At 35.5% G+C, this 22,648-nt stretch overlaps 1 protein-coding gene across 2 annotated transcripts in view; it reads left to right on the plus strand.

Moving 5' to 3' along the window:
* Positions 1-22,648, plus strand: part of CAND1 (cullin associated and neddylation dissociated 1) — a 43,035-nt gene that overhangs the window by 14,387 nt on the left and 6,000 nt on the right. For both annotated transcript variants that reach the window (XM_072655302.1, XM_072655303.1), the window contains exons 2-11: positions 140-283; positions 4,694-4,848; positions 6,805-6,928; positions 9,846-10,102; positions 10,185-10,290; positions 10,671-10,816; positions 16,627-16,919; positions 18,522-18,663; positions 19,054-20,547; positions 21,507-21,602. In XM_072655302.1, coding sequence (XP_072511403.1) covers positions 140-283; positions 4,694-4,848; positions 6,805-6,928; positions 9,846-10,102; positions 10,185-10,290; positions 10,671-10,816; positions 16,627-16,919; positions 18,522-18,663; positions 19,054-20,547; positions 21,507-21,602 — 2,957 coding nt within the window. The remainder of the gene's footprint in view (positions 1-139; positions 284-4,693; positions 4,849-6,804; positions 6,929-9,845; positions 10,103-10,184; positions 10,291-10,670; positions 10,817-16,626; positions 16,920-18,521; positions 18,664-19,053; positions 20,548-21,506; positions 21,603-22,648) is intronic.

The raw sequence follows: 22,648 nt of genomic DNA on the forward strand, positions 1-22,648 counted from the left end.
AATGACAATAATGTGCTTAGTTAGAAACTATCTTTTTAAACAAAATTGAAATTGCAGAGGGGTTTTTTTTTTTTTTTTGCTAGGTTAAATTGTTGTATTTGTTAGATCTATATTAACAGTTGGATTTATTTTGTGATAGGTTTATGGCAACGAATGATTTGATGACAGAACTACAGAAAGATTCCATCAAGTTGGATGATGATAGTGAAAGAAAAGTAGTGAAAATGATTTTGAAATTGCTGGAAGATAAAAATGGAGAGGTACAAAACTTAGCTGTCAAGTGGTAAGTTTATTCACTCTCTCTGCCTTTCCCCCATGAACAGGTGTTTTGTAATTACTGACAAGTAATTCAAGTCATAGAAGCTATTCTAGTATTTTATTTGTTAAGTAAGTTTCTTACTGACAACTAATAGTTTTTGATTTTGATTCTATGTATGTAGTAACTTGGTTTTACTTCATCAGTTTTCAGTTAAACACATATTTGATGTTTCTTTAAATAATAATTAGAAGGTAGGGAGGTAACTCTTACAAGTGTTTAAAAGGGGCCTATCGCTTGAAAAAGTCAGTGAACTGGAGGTTAGACCTAAGTTTTAGTTGGAGTTCTTTCATTTGTAAACTGTGTAACCTCAGACAAATTACTTAAATTTTTTTTATGGCCAGAGTGATACAATTTCTGAGATTGAACTTATGGGAACTTTTTGGGGGGGCAAGGGGGAGGGACAGAATTTAATGTTATTAATTGTGTAATAAATTAAAAGTATAGTTTATTCAAATGACTGCATTACTCCTTGATGGTTTTGTTTTAGAAATACTGTTAGAATAGTTTCCCTGAGTTGGTACAGTTTGAAAGGCAGGCAAAAACTTGAAACCATGGACATTTTATAGTAAACACATACAAACTATTTAGTTCATCCTTCATTGCCAAAGAAGACCTTGCCATCAGAGAAATGACTTTGTTTTGAGTGAGGGAGGGCTGTGCAGGTCTCCAGCCTCATTTCTCCAGAGCCATCTGAATCCAGTGACCTGATATCCCTCCGGATTACTGAAGATGACCCAGGATGCACTGGGAAACCAAGGTCTATGCAGCTACTCACTTAGGATGAGGCAATGCCCACTCATTGAATAGGCCTCTTTAAGAAGTAGCCAGGGCATGGCCCCTTTATTGAGGTTCAGAAAAAGACATCAGGCTGGGTGGGAAAGAGCAACAGTTACTATTGATAATCACTCTGAAGCCAGGAGGGTTCAGAAGAGAGCCTTTAAGGCAGGGGGCAGAGGGCAAGTGGTGTCTGATCTTCCGAGTGCTGTAGGCTCAAGGCTCTGGGAAGGGAAGGGAAGAAAAGACAAGGGAAGGGAAGGGAGACCAGCCAGTAAAACCCAAGTCAGCTGTGCATCTTTTGGCTGTCCTTCCTTTGGAGAGAAGGAAGGGGAGGGGGAGACAGACAGGAGAGGAGGAGCTGAGTCTACTTAACAGGGTTGCATCACAACCTACATGACTCAGCATGAATTAACATGAACTTTTTAAATTAATTTTTTTCACGTGAAACTGTTTATTGACTCCAATTTTGGGACTACTGTTGTCACCAATTTCTATTTTATTCATTTGTAGGGACTCCTCCACTATTTTGCCTAACTAAAGATAACCTCTTTTCCTATTTTTCTTTCTTGATTTCTAAGAGCTGGCATATTTCCAAACATTCTTTTTTTAATATTCCATGAAAGGTAGAAGAGTGGATAAGAGTAAGGAAAAAGAGAGAACTGCATACTTTGTTATGCAAAAAGTTTTCCCACTATTGAACCTTGGGTGTGCTTGACAAAATCCCACAACTGTAAATCCTGGTCTGAACGCTTAAAGAGTCCTGTTTTCTGTGGGGTTTGGAAATTCCTTTTCAGCATTGCATATTTGTTTGGTGTTCTGGATCAGCGCAGTGCTAGTGGTGCTGTAATTGCTGATGTTTCTGATTTCAGCTAGTTTACTTCACAATTCATCTTTCACATTAAGGTTTTCCTTTTACTTCTTTATTTGTAGACAAATAATACTTCTCTCCCTGGAGCCATAAATGGCATCTGGGTCTTTTAAGTTAGACTTCACTGAAGTTTGTCTTTACCTTATTAAAATTTTTTCTGTTGTGATGCTGTAAAAAGTTTTTATCAGTCTTTTATTGAATAGTTTTTAGAAATCCTTTTGGAAGAATCAAACCTAGTTAGAAATAACAAATACCTTTTTAAAAAATTTTACTCATGAACATTTTTGCAACTCAAAATTTTTGTAATCTTTTTAGGGATGAAACAGAAGTGTTTCTACTACATATGCCTCTTTCCTTAATTGTGAAATGAACATAGAAATTATAAAATTCTCTAATTCTAAATTAAATATTTTATTGCTTCTATTTTAACTGAAAATTAGTCTTTTATTGAAAAAGATCCCACAACCTGGGGATATATGCTAACTTTTAATGAATGGTGTACATAAGTTAAAAAGTTGGGAGATGATTGAACTTCAAGCTTATGGCCACTATTGGTACAAAAAACTGTGTTGTGATCACTGCTGTTCAGGGGTTATGAACGCATTGACATCCTTTACAGGAACTCATAACTCTTTAGACCTAGGTTCATAGTAAATTATGGAGAATTTAATTTTTGAAATAGATCATATCAATTTCTATAACCCAGGACATTAGCAGCATAGAAATTTAATATGTATGGGGGGAAATGATGCTTTTCTTAAAAGGAAGTGTTATGCTGCACATGTATAACCTATGTCAAATTTCTTGCTTTTGGAAGCGGGAGGGAAAAAGAATTTGGAACTCAGAATTTTAAAAAACAAATGTTAAATTGCTTTTTGCATGTAATTGAGGGAAATATATTAAACAAAAAGAAAGAAGGGGGTCTTTTGAAATGAATAAAATAATTTCTGTGCATCTAATACAAAACGGTGATGTTATCTATCCCTCAAATATTTAACAGCTTACACTTGCTGTTAAACTAGTACATCCTCTTCCATGGTGTTAATGTTACACAGATAATAGCCCTTTATTGATTTTAGTATGCATTTCAGTTAACTAAGTTTTCTAATAATTTCTGTTCATGAAAAGAATGACACTGTTCTTAAGTGGTATCATCTTTTAAATTCTTAATTTTTAAATCAAAGATTTTGAGTAAAATAAACATTGGTCTTCATGTTTATTTATGTAACTTCAGAGTAATTAAATTTGTTTTTGTTTTAAATAGCTTTGGATTATTGATATTATCTGTTCAGTACCCTTTCTTTGAGATTTTAGGCAAGTAATGCTTTATAGAATCTAATCTTTAAGATGATGACTGACTAGTATATATTAGATAATCCTTGAAGTCATTTGTATTAGCTTTTGTAAAGCCTAAAGTTCTAGAAACTATAACTATAGGAGTTAAAACAGAAATTTCCTAAGTGTATTAGTAATCCTTAGATCAATAAGAACACTGTTAAGTGGTTGGCAATGGGGGCTGGGGAGATTTGTTTGGTGTCTTATGGCAAAACCACATTAGATCTTTTTTAGTAAAGCATAAAATCTTTGATGTGATCTGTCAGTTTTTTTCCCCCTACTTTTTTTTTCCCTGGGAAATTATTTTGAATTTTATAACTGATTCACTGGGGAAAAGTAAGATATGCTTTAAAAAGTTAACTTTGCTAAAACACATTCCACTGTTAAAGTTATACCTGTAGGCTCACAGTAGTTTTTTTTGTTAGACCGTTCAAACATCATGCACTGAAGTAAAATATGTGATTATGTGGGAATTAGCATGAAACATAGCAGTTCATCAAATATATGGTCCAGTGACTTGATTTTCCAATTTTCATTGTGATGAAAATGTGTGTATACACATATGGTTATATGCATTTATATACAATATACATGTTTTTACATCTATACACATGCATGTATACATATACACGTGTGTTAACATGTTAAATATTTTGGTCTGAACATGTGATTTAATCTAGAGACCTCCCAAGTGAAGAACTTCTACCAGTACATCTTTTCTGCAGCTTATTCTTATATAAATTATCTGGAGTTACCTGGAGTACTAATAGATTAAGTGACTTGCCCATGGGTACATATCAAGTGTTTATCAGAGTTGAGACCTGAACTCAAGCATAGGTCAACTCTATACTTTCTATACCACCCTGCCTCTTTTTATCAATGTTTGTTTTATTATTTTTAATCTTTTTTTTTTTTTACTACTTGTATGTAGGTAAAATTTTATTAGGAGAGGAAAACAAGACTCAAATATATTGATATTTGAACATTACATATTTAAAGTTCTAGGTGGTGCAGTGGATAGAGCACCAGTACAAGAGTCAGTTGAACCTGAGTTCAAATCTCACCTCAGACACTTGACACCCACTAGCTGTGTGACCTTGGGCAAGTCACTTAACCCCAACTGCCTCATCCTGGGTCATCTCCAGTCATCCTGATGAATATCTGGTCACTGGATCCAGATGGCTCTGGAGGAGAAGTGAGGCTGGTGACCTTGCACAGCCCTCCCTCACTCAAAACAAAGTCAAGTGCAAGTCATGTCATCATTTCTCTGATGGCGTGGTCTTCTTCAGCAATGAAGGATGAACATACACATTTAAAGTTCTAGATATTTCATGATTTTTTTCCCCTAATTTACTATTTTTTTTTAACCTTTTTCCTCCCTCCCAACATTATAGTCTTGGCCCTTTGGTGAGTAAAGTGAAAGAATACCAAGTGGAGACAATTGTAGATACTCTGTGTACTAATATGCTCTCTGATAAGGAACAACTACGAGATATATCAAGCATTGGCCTTAAAACAGTCATTGGAGAACTTCCTCCTGCTTCCAGTGGTAAGAAAATTAGTCTTTTTTCTTTTCTAATTATTTTTATTCAGTTATTTAAGTATCCCTTTGAATAGATAAAATGTTGAAATTTGTTTAGCAATTTTTAGCATTTGTTTAGCAATTATAAGATTTCTTGGTGATTTTTACTTTTGCAGATGTAAACATTTTTTACTGAATGTGGTTTTTAAATACTAGTTTAAGTAGGATTTATTTGTGATCTGTGCATTTGACCAGGATTTAGTAAGATTAAACTTAAGCTGACTTCAATATTAAGGGAAGAAAAATTTATTTAACATAAGTATTATTTAGCTTTACATTACCAGTGTTAATTGTATAAGGGAAGTCTTCTGCCTTGATCGGATTTGATCGTTCATTATTGGTAGTACATTAAACTGTTCTGTGGAGCCTTGTCACTCATCTAAAATGTTATATTTTTAAAATTTAAGTATATCTGAGAAAAACAAGCATTGTTTCATGTACTAATGACTATAATTAAAGTAGAGCCTTTGCTGAAAAATCTTGCCTTGGAATTAAGGACTAAGCAATTTAATTATATATAATATAGTTATAATTATATTTACTTATAATTAACGAAACTAATCAATTTCTAGTGTTTTGAAGAACATGCAAACCTTAGTGATCTTGATAGCTATTATTTGTAAAAATCAGTATGGTAAAAGTTACTGTGTTAGCTTATTGAACCTATTCCATAGAGAAATTTGGATTATTGACATCATTTTGAGGAGATGAAATCACCCTATTGATAGCTAGAAATAACTTTATTGTTTTATCTTATGTTAGATATATTTTTCCTCCTAATTTTCCTCCCTTTAAAACTTTTTGTAGACTCTTGGTTCTCTGTAATCTCTCCTATAAAAAAATACTCAATTTGGCTAGTCAGGTGTCATCTGTTAGTCATTACTTTCTTTCTGTTTGCCCATTTAAAAAAAAATTACCCACTTTTCAATTATAGTTGCACCTTAAGTAAGTAGTCTGCTGGGAATTAATCTATTTATAACAAAGTCAGTAATGCTAAGCCAATTAAAAAAAATTTTTAAATCATGTGACACTTGTTGACAGTGGGTCATTTCTGCTTTTTTTTTAAAGAGCAATGGATGATAAAGCATTTATTAATTGCTTATTGTATGCCAAATATGTAAGATACAGATACAAAAGTGAGACAGGCCCTGTTTCTAAGGAGCTTATATTGTAATGTGGAGAAGCAACACATGTAGCAGAGCAGCAGCCAGATGGATCAGAAGTCACAGAGATGGTGGTGGGAACTTTAGGGGACCCCATTGACCTGTCATTTCCAGAGGCAATGCTAGTGTTGATTTCATTGATTTTTAGTGCAAGAATTGGGATATAGAGATATACAGAGCCAGATTATATATGCATAGTCTCAGGGTGTTCAAGTTGAGAGGCAGAGCTCTTCCTGGGTATAGTCTCTGGAAGCTTCTAAAATTCCTGGGGCTTTGTTAGGGTTAGTAGTTACTTCAGCAGTTTGATAACATTGCTTTATCTATCACTTTGAGTTTCAAGTGCAGGAGCTTTGGGGATGGGGCAGCTAATGAGTCAAGTAGAAGATAATTCTATTTGCTTTCATTGGCTAGTGTTACTGCAGATGTGCAGCATGGGGCTGAATTTCTCTCCTTCTTCCCTTTTAAGATACATGGAAAAATGCTTCTGTGTCTACCATGCTACTCCTCCTACCTTGGCAGGATATGTTATTGGCATCTGCTTCACTGATAAAAGTTTTTCTGTAATTGTTAGTAGATCATTTTTCCTTCTTTTAGCAAATGGTTCACTTAGTTCCTAAGACTGAGCCAAGAAGTTGTAATGTTGTCTTTATTGGTCATAATAAAATATTTTAAATAACTGTAAGTAGCTGACACTTGGGTTGAATTTAACATTTATGCATTTTCATTTTAATATAGCTACTGTTTTTCTTGTCTTTACAAGGCTCTGCATTAGCAGCTAATGTTTGTAAAAAGATCACAGGACGTCTTACAAGTGCTATAGCGAAGCAGGAAGATGTCTCTGTTCAGTTAGAAGCCTTGGATATTATGGCTGATATGTTGAGCAGGTAATTATGCCTCCTCTTGTGTATATTGTATAGTATATAATGCCATGTACCTTTAACCGTAAGCCGTATTTTTACTACTTATTGTTCTCTAAAATTTTTTGGATTTTGGGAATAAATTATTCATAGAAAACTTTACAGAGTAGCTCTTTGGACTTAAATTTCTCTTTTCTTGACCACAGTGGCATCTTGAACATACTTGTGTTTCATTGGATGATGGTTAGTTTTGCATGGATATGCTTTTTTTTCCCCCTAAGCCTCTGCTGTTTCTAACTTTAGGGAAGACTAAAGGTAAAAGAATGGGTCTCTTAGGGAAGAATGTCTAGGAGATCTCATTAGCAAATAAGGCTTGATCATTAGGAGAATGTTGCCCTGGCAGGAGGTGTTTGCAAGAGTTCTAGAGGGCTCTGTCCTTGGGCCTATTTTTTTGTTTGTCTTTAGTTTGTGTCTTGGACAAAGATACAGATAGTGTTCTTGTCAGCTATGTAGATGTCCCAAGGTTAGGAAGAATAGGAGTATAATTCTAAAACTAGAAGTGAACTGAAAGCCAGCTAGTATAACCCCTTCACTTTATACATGAGCAAAGTGACCAACCTAAGGTCATTCAGGTAGTGATCAATAGAAGTACAATTTGAACTCATTTTCTTCTATTGATGCATATATGATGATTATGGTCCAAAATCATCTTGAGAGGATGAGCTGTGTGCTTATATGTAAAAAGATGAAATATAACAGATATATATATATATATATATATATATATATATATATATATATATATATATATATATATACACATATATATACACATATATATGTATACGTGTTTATTTATTTGTAGATTTTTTATTAAAATAACAGCTGTACAGAATGAATGGAATATGGTCAGAAAATAGTTTGTATGAAGACTTAGGCAATTTTAGCCACCTCTTCGAGTTCATGCAGCCAAAACAACTGAAACTTTTTTAAGTGACATGAGTAGAAAGGTACTGACATCACTGAGTCAGACATTTATTTCTGTGCAGTTCTGGGTGCCGCCGTTTAGAAGGACCTTGACAAGATGCAGAGTAACAGTAGTGGTAAGGAGAGTAACAGTTATGTGAGGAGCAGTTCTATTGAACAAAGTACTGATTGTGTATAGGGCACTGAGAAGACAAAGATGAAATAGGAGGTTGCAGCCCCAAGAAGCTTTTATAGTCTAATAAGAGAAATGTGACACATGTAAAAATAAATGATGACAATCCACATAGCTCAAAGGAGGAGATCTAATCAAACTTAGGTAAAAATGAGGGAATGAGTACCTTTGTTTGGGAGGGTAAAGAAGGAAGTCAGGGAAGGTAGGCAGAGATCTTCCATTTAAGATATTCACTAAGCTCCTACTTTTAAGGAACGTGCTAGATGTTAGAAGAGGTGAAAACAAAAAGAGTTCATTCCAGGGAATGATGTGAGCAAAGGTATGAGAAAGACTCCAAAGAAAGAAGAAGGGACAATGAATAGTTTAATTTTGACTTTGAGTATGTGAAGGAAAGTAGTATGACTAGATAATTTAAGTTGAAACCAGATTTATAAAGGAGAGGATGACATTGAATACCATAGTAATGACAGTGGGGAGCCAATTGAAAGTTTTTTTAATAGAAAATTGATTTGATCAGAGTAATGCATTTGAAATAAGTAACAACACTGTAAAGAGTTAATTTGGAGTGAACTAGTTAAGATCAGCTAGACTTAAAATAGCTTGGGTCAGGGGGAATAAGAATTTGAACTAAAGTATTTGAAGTTTGAATCGAAAAGAGAGAATGTATGTACAGAGTTTATATTTGGTGAAGAGTTGATTATTTGGTGAAGGTAAAAGTCAAGGTCAGTCAGTAGTGATGCCATAATTTTAAGCTTAGTTGGCAAGGAGGGGGATTGGAGGGGAAGGTGCTAAACTAAATTTGGACATATGTTGGATTAAGCAATTGGGACTGGACCCCTGTGGAGAGGTTGAGGATGGGGATAAAGATCAGGGAATTAGCCACGGAGGTTTTGTTACAACCTAATGTTTCCTTTAGTTGAAGATTAGACATTCATGTATACGGTTTACATTTTGATGAAGATCAAAGCTGTGGGAATAGATGAGACCACCAAGAGAGTGGAGAGTTAGGACAGTGCTTTAGAGAAATGTTCTTTGGCATCCTCAGAGTGTTAGAAGGAGAAAGGTACATGAGAAGGCAATTGAAGAAACTGGAGGTTTTTGGTCTGAAAAAGAAGAAACTTGGGGATTGGGTAGGAAGACAAACGAATGTTCCTTTCAAATATTGGAAAGAATGTCATAAAGAAAATGGTCTCACTTGGCTCTGGGGAAGTATTGTAGGTTTAAACTAGAAGGAAGCTTGGTTGTTATCTTCCCTAGTTCCATTTTAAACGTGGAGAAATAGACCTTGAGAAATTGGCTGATCCAACAACACACAGGTTTTGTTGAAAGAGAACCAAAGGTTTGACTCTGAAACCCACAGCTTTTTCACAGCACCATGTTGCTTCACAGAAATAAGGTCAAAACTTACAAAGGCAGCTTTGACTTCAACACAAGGAAAAACTGCCTAATGATTAGAATCGTTAAGAAGAGAAATGTGCATATTTGGGAGGTACTAGAGGCTTCATAGGGTGGTATGGAGTGTCAGAAAATTCTTCTTGGGGTTTATGCTTTTCATTATAAATGAGCTCTATTGTCTGGTTTGCATGTTATAGTGGAAAAGAGACAAAAGTCAGTGATTTCCTTCCTCTATAACTGGTTCTTTCTCCTTTATATTTATGCTGACTAGTTGACAACTCATTTTAAAGGTCTGATTTGGTTGGGGAAACTGAAGAAGTCAAACATTCTTCATTGACTCATAAGCAGTTGATAATTATTAATTCATTTGTTGTCTTCTTTTGTTTCAAGGCAAGGAGGACTTCTTGTTAATTTCCATCCTTCAATTTTGACATGTCTGCTCCCCCAGTTGACCAGCCCCAGGCTTGCAGTGAGGAAAAGAACTATCATTGCTCTTGGCCACCTGGTTATGAGCTGTGGAAATATAGTTTTTGTTGATCTCATTGAGCATCTGTTATCAGAGCTTTCAAAAAATGATTCCATGTCAACAACAAGGACCTACATACAATGTATTGCCGCTATTAGTAGGCAAGCAGGTCATAGAATAGGTAAGGAATTTGATGTTAAGATTTTGTGTGTTTTTAAATATGCTTTCACATGCTTTTGAATAAATTAAATTTTCTTTGTTAGGTGAATACCTTGAGAAGATAATTCCCTTGGTAGTAAAATTTTGTAATGTAGATGACGATGAATTAAGAGAGTATTGCATTCAAGCTTTTGAATCTTTTGTGAGAAGGTAAGTATTTTGGATATACTTGTTTTTACCATTTTTTAAATATTAAACTAAATTAAAGATTAGAATCATCTGATACAGAGCTTACTTATAGATGGAGAGATATTGATGAAAGTGTAATTCAGTAATCAACTTCAGAGCCAAGTCCTTTGTAGTTACTGCTTAAGTAGTAACATTGTGGCCAACATAATGATCGTTTGCAATCTCTGTCTCTAGAAAGATCGTGCAAATTACTATTTGGGCACTGTTAATATTTGTCTATGAGGAAATTGACTTGAGAATTTGTCATGTTTTGAAAAAAAAAATATGCACTATATTTTACTAGAAAAAAGGTTCTGTTCAAGTTGAATATTTGCTTCTAATATGGCAAATTTTATTTATAGATGTCCCAAGGAAGTTTATCCCCATGTTTCAACAATTATAAATATTTGTCTTAAATATCTTACCTATGATCCCAATTATAATTATGATGATGAAGATGAAGATGAAAATGCTATGGATGCAGATGGCTGTGATGATGATGATCAAGGTATTCTCAAATTAATATTTTTAGGTTATTGGTCTTCTAACTCAAAATTGAACTGTATTTTACCCAATTCACTCATCAGAAATTGTATCTTAAAATATAAATCAGCCTATAATTTTACTTTTATTTTGAAAGAACATTGTTTCATTTGGCCTTGGTAACTTTATTAGTAATGAATACATTACCTGATTATTGATAGAGCTCTTTAGACTACTACACTTAATAGCTCCATTTTCCCCCCATAGACTTTGACATAGCTTTGATTTTATTCTTCTGTTTCTATGCTGTCCACTGATGGAGCTACTGCTTTCGCCAGTAGAGGAATAGTAGAAATGACTGAGTATTTGAACACATAATGGAAGTCCATGATTGACAGGCTTCATAGTTGTTTTTTTTTTGCCCTAGGTAGTGAGCACATTTCAGGTCTCTGACTTTTTTTTTTTTGGAGGTTCAAATTATATTTAGAAGAGTATTTGTTGAACGAAGAAATGTTTATGACCTCCTTGGGTCTTGAATATTAGTCACAATGCTGAAGAAGACTTAAGATTGGACAACAAACAGTAAATCATCATTTTTGGCCTTAAACTACTCAATTCAGCAGATATCTGTTAGGCACAAGGAGAGTTAAAAAGATAAAGCACTTCCTATACTCACACAACCATTCCTTAGTATGGGGAGTATACAGGGTGTTCCAAAATCTTGATGCAGTTTGAAGCTATTCAAAACCATTAGAACTTTAAACTGCATCAAGACTTTTGGAATATCCTGCATACAACCAGTATCAGTGTGTGATCTGTATTTTGAATGTCTTGATGAGTGCTTAAAATTCCAAAAGCTTTATTTTTAAATACTATTCAGTTTGTTTGCTTGTCTTACTTACTTATAAACAGGCCAAATTTTGTATACTTTTCTCAAGTGAGGCAGTGTATTTACTTTTTAATTTTGGTTGGGATAATTTAACATGGGCACCTTTTCTGTGTCACCTGTGAAAAGTAAGAAATAAAGGAAAATAGTAGGAGGGGATAGTAGGGACATATGTGGATAAGTTGGATTTGTTTGTAAGATTTAGGTATTTGCAGAAGAGGAAAAGATGTAAGGAAATATGATTATTTTTAGATAGAACAAATTCACTGGGTTGTGGTTATGGAATACTTATGGGCGATAAGATCAAAGTTCTGTTCATCCCTGTGTGTAGCTGAAGTAGATTGAAAGTTTATCCCTCTTTAGTATGATATTGACCTCTAAGGGTAAGGGATTGGGCTTGATAGAAAGACCAAACCCAGTTAGGAACTAAACTTGAAAGGAGAGAGATTGACCTAGCGGCACTGGTTGGTAATTGCCAACAGGCTCTGGATAGGGTGATACCTGAATAGAGTAGACTCTACAGAAGAGATAATGCTGAGGGATGATGGCAGAAGGTACATCTTCAAGTACTAGAGAAAAGGACTAGGAATCTGTAGTAGATTCACGTTTCCTGAATTGCAGAGAAATAATGTAAAAGAAAGACTACTATGAATGACTGTTTGTTAACAATAGAATTAAGGTTTCTTTGGACACAGTGGAAAAGGAGGAGGGCAGAAATGGAGAGGCTAACGGGGATGAGATGATGGAGTAGGGAGGATTAACAGGCAAGGTTTTTTTCTTTTGTTTGTTTTTGTCTAGAGAGCCTTCTATATCAAATAACAAAGATACCAACTGAAGGAGAAGGTTTGCTAGATGTAGGACAGGAGAATGTCACATCCTTCCCTGCAGCAATGTGGCAAACATGCTCCAGGCCTTAGCTTAGAGTTGATTTGATTAAGCATCTAAACTGTGGTCCTAGATTAGGCCACCCAGGATTGTGGGGCAAGGCCAGAGACATGGCCAGATAACTAGAGACCCAACATGTGCTCTGTTTTTTAGGCTGGGTTCAGGGTTAAGATATGGAATACTGGATAGCAGGAGGACCTGCTCTGGCCTGGGCTGAAGTTGGTGTGGCGTGCCAGTTCTTATCAAGAATCGCTCTGACATGCAGAATAGTATTGGCTTGGAATGATGCCCTTGGAATTGTATTACACTCCGTTGGGCTCCTAAGACACTGAAATTTCATGGTGGGTGTGGGAAAGAAGGATATCTACATTGGTGATGGATGAAGCTCAGAGAGGCATACTGACTGCTTCTCAGCTCTGCTGATTTGGACCTGTCTTATCCATGGTGTTGCTACTAACTAGGATGATATGAAAATATGTAGCATACCTTTGTAACTCCTGAGAAGCAACCTGTCCTATTTTCCAAACCCACTAGAAAGAAGGTGGCAGAGTGCACATTTGAAACTTTTAATTTAATCTGTGGGCAGTTTAAGCTTTGTTGCTTCTGTACCACTAGTATCATTATGCACTCTGAAGTCATCCATGCTACCCCCATCTTTGAGGGTTATGTCGTTTCCTGTGCCTTCTTGCATCTGTATTTGACTGACCATGACCTGACAGACAGACCTTATAAAGATTCCAGCATTGGCCACAGTATCGACAGCATGGTTCCACAGGACATTGAGAGGCCTGTGAGAAGCACATTGCATTGGACTTAAGCAGGAAATGGCTGCTGTTGCTTCATTTTTGGAGATTTCTGATGGTCATTTGGTCACCATTGGCAGTGAGAGAGGGGTTCAGGTGTTCATAAGGCCCCTTCTAGCTCTGCTTTATAGAACTGGGGAGGAAAAGGCATGGAAACTTTGGATGAGTGAATCTCAAACTGTTAAAAAAGCAGTAATCATTAAAATTATATGTTATCAGTAAGTAAATATTGTGTCTATTATGCACCAGGCAAGCACTGGGGAAATAAATACAAAGAGTGAAATGATTCCTGCTTACAGAGAGCTTACTTTCTAATAGTACTGGTTGCACAATAAAAAAATGGGACTGCCTAGATAAGTAAGACCCAGAAGCAGAGTATTCTAGTGTTAGATAAACTGAAGAACCACTAGTACTAACCCTCCTGGATGAGATTAAATTACTAGGGGATAAACTCTTTATTCATTAGGAACTGCAAGTGAAGTAGTTTGGCAGAACATATGCTCTTACCATCATTTAAAAATATTATTGGCTTTTGAAAAACATTCTGAGAAGAGTTCCATACATCAGACTGCCAGAAGGGTCCATCACACACGTGAGCACACACACACCGTCCTTTGTATTAGAATAACATGGGTGGAAGCCTTTTAAAGAATAGTTGGACAAATTGCAGTGTATGAATAAAATAGATTCTTGCAATGTGAGAAACAGTAGATAGGAAGAACGTAGAGAAACAGGAAGACTTGGATGATGAAGTGCTATAGTATGAAGAAAGCAGAACTAAACGTGGGACACAGAGAGTGCTGTGACCTAAACAAGAACACAGGGAAGCAGCTGAACTCTGAAGAGGCAGCCACACAATAGTCCTGGAGAATTGCCAAAGAAACACATCTTCCCCACAGAGGTAGGGGCTGGATATGGAATGCATTGTGTGCCATCACAAGTGGTTGGTATGTGTTGGCTTTTTTTTTTATCATTGTTAAGAAAGGTCTTAAAAGAAAAAGGCAACAGTAAAATTGAAAAGGGGAATAAAAGATTGAAGTTAAGAGAAAGAGAAGGGCAGACTAGGGGAATCAGAACAAGCCAGCAACAAAATGATGGAAATATCTTTAAATATCAGTGTATGACAGACAGGTATGGCAGTAGTTTTATTCTGTAATATGGAACACCTTCCCACCAGCTTCTGAAAGTTAAATATTAAGTCTCTATACTTACATCACCTTATAAATGCTGGATTTTGTTTGTAGAAGAGATCAGAATGATTTTTCTTTTTTACAAAGAAGGGTTTATTGTGACAAGTGTCTGGCTCTGGGTGGGGACAGTTTGATCAGAAAATAATTGCTGTGTGAAAAACAAAAGGCATTCACTTAAAATGACAGGAAGATTAGACTAAATGACCTTGGACAAGGTGTATTTGAGTCTCAAATCTTGGGATTCCGTATTGAGTTCAGGGAATAGCCAGCCGTCAAGAATGCTTTAAATGTGTATTTCAATAAGAACAGTGATACAAAATATTAGTTCAAAATATTAGAAAAGGAATCATGGGATTTGACGGTTGAAAGGGACTCCAGCAGCAGTCTAGTCCAACCTTTATTTAAAAGGAATCCCTACTACAGTATTGATGATGACAACCTAGCATAGCTGTCCTTCAGTAAGGTGGAACCAGATACTTTTAGGATGGGCTATTATTGTAGCCCATCTCCCCTTGAATAACTCCAAATGGTAGGATGGTTTTCCTGACATAAAGACTAAGTTTTCTTCTTTAAAGCATCCACCCACTGAGGATAAATAGAATAGTAAGCCCCAGTCCCTTTTCCCCATGAAGCCCGAATACTTCTGTTATGTCCCCATTGAGTCTCCTTTTTTTCCAGGCCAAATGTGGGGTCATAGATTTAAAGCTGGAAGAGATTTTAGAGACTACTGACTCCTCTGCCTTAATTTTACAGATGAAACTAAGGCCCAGAGAGATCAAATGTTTTGTATGGTGGATAGAGGAAGAACCAAGTTCAAATCTAGCCTCCAGCATTCCTAGCTGTGTGACCCTGTTTGACTTAAGCTCTGTTTGACTCAAGTTCCTTATATGTGAAATGGGGATAGTAACAGCACCTACCCTCCCAGGGTTGTGAGAATCAAAGGCATAATTGGAAAGTGCTTGGCAAAAATCTCAGTTCATTTTCACTTAATAAATATTAGTTCTATGGGGCAACAAGGTGCTCTAATAGAGCACCAGGTCTGGAGTCATGAAGACTGGAGTTCAAATTTGGCATTATACTGTGTGACCCTAGTTAACCCTGTTTGCCTCAGTTTCCTCATCTGTAAAATGAGGTGGAGAAGGAAATAGCAAGTCACTCCAGCAGTATCTTTGCCGAGAAAATCTCAAAATGGGGTCACCAAGAGTTGACCCAACTGAAACAACTCAACAACAAACAACGGTTTTTATTATCCAGAGTCACATGGCCAGTAAGCTTCTGAGGAAGGATATGAACTTAAGGTCTTTTGGCTAAAAACCCATTGCTCTCTCCTCCATGTCCCCTACTCTTCAGTTTATACACTGTGCGTTCCAGAACTGAACACAATATTCCAGATTTGGTCTGATTAGAATACAGAAAGACTGACATGGAGGTTGGACCCTGACTGTGGAAGGCCCTAAATTCCACACAATGAAATATATTTTCCATGAAAGGATTTTTAGGAGGCAAGTGGCATGGTTAGAGTGTCTCTGAAGGGTGGATTGAAAAGAAGAAGCTATTTAAGGCAAAGTATTACAATAGTCCAGAAGGATAAAGTCCTGAACATGGGTGATGGCAGTATTTATGGAGGGATCTGTCCTTTTTGTGCAAGAGGCAAATGGCCACAAAATGAGCTAGTGCGAGTAGGGGAATTTTGTATTCTGTTTAATAAGACAGGGAAGTAAGAATGTGATCTCAGAATGATTTCTATGTAAATTAAATGATACCTTAAAACATCAGGGGGATGAATATTAATATATCTAGAAAATTCTAGCACTGTCAGAAAAAATGTAATTTCTGTGTGTAAATAGTCATGTTAGTTTTATAGAAGTAGATTTAAGAAGTAGGCTTACTTAGATATTACACTATAGTAGTGTATCTTTTAAGAATTATTGAAAATTTAGTAGTTTTGTTTTATAATTGCTGGATAATTTAATGGCAACTTAAGATACCTATTTCCATTGTGAAGAATCTCAATTCATTTTCACGACTAAAATTTGTGTGTTCCATTTTTTTTTTTAAACTTTATCTTCAGGGAGTGATGATGAATACAGTGATGATGATGACATGAGTTGGAAAGTGAGACGTGCAGGAGCTAAATGCTTAGATGCTGTAGTTAGCACACGACATGAAATGCTTCCAGAGTTCTACAAGACTGTGTCTCCAGCCTTGATAGCCAGATTTAAAGAACGTGAAGAGAACGTAAAAGCAGATGTGTTCCATGCATATCTTTCCCTCTTAAAGCAAACTCGTCCTGTGCAGAGTTGGCTTTGTGATCCTGATGCAATGGAACAAGGAGAGACGCCTCTAACGATGCTTCAGAGTCAGGTTGGTTAAAAAAATTGAATTTTAGAAAAGGTTTTCTGATTGTCATTCAGCATTCTTTTATTTATCATCCTTATATACACATAAACTTAAGTTAGCTAGGAAAGCTGTTTACTGATGTTATAGAAAATCTTAAACTGATTGTGAATCAAGAGTCCTCTATTTCATAATGATCATAATGTGCCATGTATTTTGTCATGGCCGCAGAAATATTTTACAGAAAATGTTAATGTTAATTTAGAACGTATTGGCTTATCACCTATACTTATTAATAAATGCAAAAGAATAAAGTTTAAGTGGTCAATAATTTTTAATCTTCCTGTTTAAATTTCAGTTGGCTATTATAACTTAGGATTTTGCATTACATTTTCACCATGGAGTTCCTAGCATTGTCCATATAATTTAAAAATTATATATTTTTGTAATGTACATAAATGTTCTAACATTGAAAACTTATTGAAAAATATGCCAGGGAAGAAAAGAGTTCTAAATTAAAGTGATGTGATACATGTGGTAGTACACATAGAATTGGGGTGTGGAAACTTTCATTTCCAGTGTTGCATCCTGAAATGGCTTAGTAGATAAGTCATTAACTAATGATTGTGACTTAACCAGTATCATGCATAGACAGAATCTAAACCCAGAATTTCTGATTCCAAGTCCAGCATGCTATCTACTGTGCAATGCCTGCTACCTTCAGGGAATACAGCTATAATTATATTTTTCTCCTGAAATCTGAAGTAATTCTGATGCTTCTTCAGAGAACTGAGGAGAGGTTCCTTTTTCCCACCTTTGTCATGCTATTGTGCGTTTGCCTGATGATTGTATTATTGTTTTTAAGGGAGTTTTTAGAAATTTAGTTACTTGGCTGTTCACAGTGAATATATATTTGAACAACTGGCTGGAATCTATAAGCTAAGAATTTGATGACAAGTATTGTCAGACTGGGTTTCATCTGTCTGCATTTAGGGTTGGGGGTGGGGGGTGCTTGAATGAGAGGTTTTTATTTCCTTGGCACAATACTTACAAGGCAGAGCCAGAGGGAAAGAGCTGTGTGTTACCTTTAGAAAACCACAAGGTGACTAGAAATAGCCTTTTCTTCAACCATATTTGTCAGTACCACCGTTATTCACATATTCTGCAAGAGCATTCTCCAATTAAAATAAGGTCAATGTTTTTTTAAACTTATTTCTTATATTCCTTTGAGTCATTTAAAAATTATTCATTATATAGCAGCTTTGATAATCTTGGAGAGATTAAACAGTACAGTTCTTAGATTTCTAAGATGATTAGTACCAAAAGACTTGTTTTTGAACAGAAGTGAATTAGTCAAGAATTTTAATGTAGGCAAAATTACTTTTATATAAAACTAGCTGATACTAATATTTTTTAAAAAAATGTAAAATGTGATTATAAAATGTGAAACTTCCCCCCTTGCAGTGAAGAAATGAGTTGGAAATAAATGGTGAAAGATTTTTAACTGAAGAAACAAATAAAAAATGCCTTCTGGTCTGCACATTTGCCCTTTCCCTAGTGATTTGTGATAATTACACTGAGGAAATCCCAGTGACTAAACCAGCTAATGGTGGTTTTTGATAATTACAGGTTCCCAACATTGTTAAAGCTCTTCACAAACAGATGAAGGAGAAAAGTGTGAAGACTCGACAGTGTTGTTTTAACATGTTAACCGAGCTGGTAAATGTATTGCCTGGAGCACTCACACAACACATTCCTGTACTTGTACCAGGTAGGAAAAGTAACAGAGAGTTGATGTTAGAAATTGTGATGATTTTTATTACAAGTTTAATGCCTTTAATTTTAAAATATTTCCTCCAAAATGAAAAAAACAGTTTTAACTGTACTTACATTCATAACTTCAGTTTCTTAACTTGTTCTAAACACGGTAATTTGTTTTTAAGAAAAATTGGATTGGCATATAGCTGAAGTGGAAAGAACTTAGTTTTTATTTTTACCTTTGTTTATAAAAATTTGTACAAATTATAGCTAGGGAAGAATTTTGGAAGAAATTTGAACAATTATTTGATTATTTGGACAATTTAGTCTTCCTCTTGAGGTACTTTCTCCCCCAGACAAAATGCATTATAATGATTCTGGGTTTTCTTTGTTAACATTTTAGGAATAATTTTCTCACTGAATGACAAATCCAGCTCATCGAATCTGAAGATAGATGCTTTGTCGTGCCTGTATGTAATCCTCTGTAACCACTCTCCTCAAGTCTTCCATCCTCATGTTCAGGCATTGGTTCCTCCAGTGGTGGCTTGTGTTGGTGATCCATTCTATAAGATCACATCTGAGGCACTTCTTGTTACGCAGCAGCTTGTCAAAGTTATTCGTCCTTTAGATCAACCGTCTTCATTTGATGCAACTCCCTACATCAAAGATTTATTTACTTGTACCATCAAACGGTTAAAAGCAGCTGACATTGATCAGGAAGTCAAAGAGAGGGCTATCTCCTGTATGGGACAAATCATTTGTAGCCTTGGAGACAATCTAGGTAGTGATCTGCCTAGTACACTTCAGATTTTCTTGGAGAGACTCAAGAATGAAATTACTCGGTTAACAACAGTGAAGGCTTTGACATTGATTGCTGGGTCCCCCTTGAAGATAGATTTAAGACCTGTCCTGGGAGAAGGGGTACCTATTCTTGCTTCTTTTCTTAGGAAAAACCAGCGAGCTTTGAAACTGGGTACCCTTTCAGCTCTAGACATCCTAATTAAAAACTATAGTGACAGCTTGACAGCTGCCATGATTGATGCCGTTCTGGATGAGCTTCCACCTCTTATCAGTGAAAGTGATATGCATGTATCACAGATGGCTATCAGCTTTCTGACTACACTTGCTAAAGTGTACCCCTCTTCCCTTTCAAAGATAAGCGGGTCCATACTCAATGAACTTATCGGGCTTGTGAGGTCACCTTTGCTGCAGGGAGGAGCACTCAGCGCCATGTTAGAATTTTTCCAAGCTTTGGTTGTAACTGGAACAAATAATTTAGGATACATGGATTTGTTACGCATGTTGACAGGCCCAGTTTATGCTCAAAGCACAGCACTTACTCACAAGCAGTCTTACTATTCCATTGCCAAATGTGTAGCTGCCCTTACTCGAGCATGCCCTAAGGAGGGACCAGCTGTAGTAGGTCAATTTATTCAAGACGTCAAGAACTCAAGGTCTACTGATTCCATTCGTCTCCTAGCTCTACTTTCCCTTGGGGAAGTTGGGCATCACATTGACTTAAGTGGGCAACTTGAACTCAAATCTGTAATATTAGAAGCCTTCTCATCTCCTAGTGAAGAAGTCAAATCAGCAGCATCCTATGCATTAGGTAGCATTAGTGTTGGCAATCTTCCTGAATATCTACCATTTGTCTTACAAGAAATAACCAGTCAGCCTAAGAGGCAGTATCTTCTACTTCATTCCTTGAAGGAAATTATTAGCTCTGCATCAGTGGTAGGCCTTAAACCATATGTTGAGAACATCTGGACCTTACTGCTGAAACACTGTGAGTGTGCAGAAGAAGGAACCAGGAATGTTGTTGCAGAATGCTTGGGCAAACTCACTTTAATTGATCCAGAAACTCTGCTTCCACGGCTTAAAGGGTACTTAGTATCAGGTAGGTACACAAACTTTTTCTGAGTAAAAGGAATATATCTTTTGCTGTGGGTAGTTGTTAATTATTCTATATGTAAAGTATTGTAATTAAATATAAAAAAAAGATCTTGGCATATGTGAGGCCTAGATACTGAGAAGCAGTAAGAGACTTATTTGACTATAATTTTAATTTATGTAGTCACCCAAATTTCATATTTCTCTTATCACCGAGAAAGATAATATAGTATTCAGTCAGATGATTGCTTAGTTTGTTTCTATTTAAAACATAAGAAATACCTATATTTAATTTAATAGTGAATATTCCACTTTAGTGCCATTTTCTCTACTTTTGAAGAATATAATAAGTGTGGACAATACTAATCCATTTGGATTAAACTATATGTAATAGGCTACTCTTTAATACTATTTAGTATATATGGTTGTAGAAACTTAAAGTCCTGACAGCCCTAAGTAAAGTGTTCTTCCCTGAAATGAGTATCATTTGCTGTGGTACCCCAGATTTGCTTGAGTATCTCAACCCATTTAGACAGGTAAAAATTGATAAAGGCGATGATGCTCTTGACTACTTTAAAATCTTTAGGTAAGAGAAAATACTTAAGACTATGTCTGAACAATTATACTAATATCATTGAATTTTTTTCTTTTAAAATTAAACTAAGGTTTCCAAGCCAAGAATGTATTTTTTACTGATCCGTTTTCCTCCTGGTTTAATTTTGTTTAATGATTATGGAAATAGTTATGACTTTTTAATTGGACAGAGTTGTTCTGTTGTAGAACATAAAGTCAGAGTATTTTCCATATTATAAACTAGTCAGTAAACTTTGAGTCTTCATTGGCCTCAGATTAGTAAAAAAAAAAAAAAAAGCCATTTCTGTGCTAAATACAAATTAAAGAAGTAAAAAGTTTAGTTGGCTATATCAACTTGAAAATAATTATGGATAAATTATTGTTCTTTATCAGGTTCATCTTATGCCCGAAGTTCAGTGGTTACAGCTGTGAAGTTTACGATTTCTGACCATCCACAGCCCATAGATCCACTACTAAAGAATTGCATAGGTAAGTGTGGACAAAGATTATCTCTCCGATTAACTTGGTTTTTGGAAATATTTGGACACGATAATCTTGTCTGAGATCACATAAGTAGTATCAGAGTTGGGATTAGAAGCCTGGTTTAATTAACTTCCAACATCCAGCTTTAGAATCCATATGATATGCTGTGTGTATTGGGTCTCAAATTAAATCTATAAACTTAAAATTTTCTTCTTTCCATTCTCACCACACTAGCCAGATTTTAGTGGAGGTGAAGAGGAAACAAAAAATGAAATTCTTCCATTGTTTATCTGTTGAAGAAAGGACTTAATTATTTATAGAGTAAATTACAGTTACTCTTTAAAGATAAATGAATTCTCTTAGGATACACACTGCGTCAGAAACAATAATTTAGCAAATGCTTCGTAATTTACCTGTACTCTTGAAAGACATAGATTTGATATTACACTTGGTATATTGTAGAATATGGACTCTTTAATTGGATAGTAAGAGATCTGGGTTCTAATCCCAGCTCTGATACTAAGTAGAGGTGTAGAGTTGGGCAAGACACATAAATTTCTGGACTTAAGTTTCTTAATGGGACTGGGTTCATCTAAAGGATTAACCTCTAAAATACTATTTCTGTGAATGGTTGTTGGTTCACAGTTGTATAAAATACTAGCAAATACTGTGGTTCTTGTTTCTTTTTCTTTAAAAAAAAAGTTCTGGGGAAACAATTCAAGAACCTTTTTAGTATCTTTTCCAGATTTCATGCTTTTAATGATCAATGCAGTTGTTTTACTACCTTTTACTACCTCCTGTCCTTTATTAGTCTTTTTAAAAATTGATGCTGTTTGTTGTTTTATATCAGTCATTTACAATTCTGAAGAAGAAGGATAGTGAAGGAAAACTGACCAGTAAAGCAATTCTGTACCTATAGTCTGTACTTCTTTACCGAGAGAGGGAATGTGCTCCCATAGTCTCTTCTAGATGCTTATTTATGCTAAATGCTGGTGGGAAGTTCATACTTCTCAAGTTTGTAGACTTCATGCTTTTTTATCCTCCAGATTTAT

The sequence above is a fragment of the Notamacropus eugenii genome, chromosome 3 (assembly GCF_028372415.1).
Source record: "Notamacropus eugenii isolate mMacEug1 chromosome 3, mMacEug1.pri_v2, whole genome shotgun sequence".
Classification (NCBI taxonomy): Eukaryota; Metazoa; Chordata; class Mammalia; order Diprotodontia; family Macropodidae; genus Notamacropus; species Notamacropus eugenii.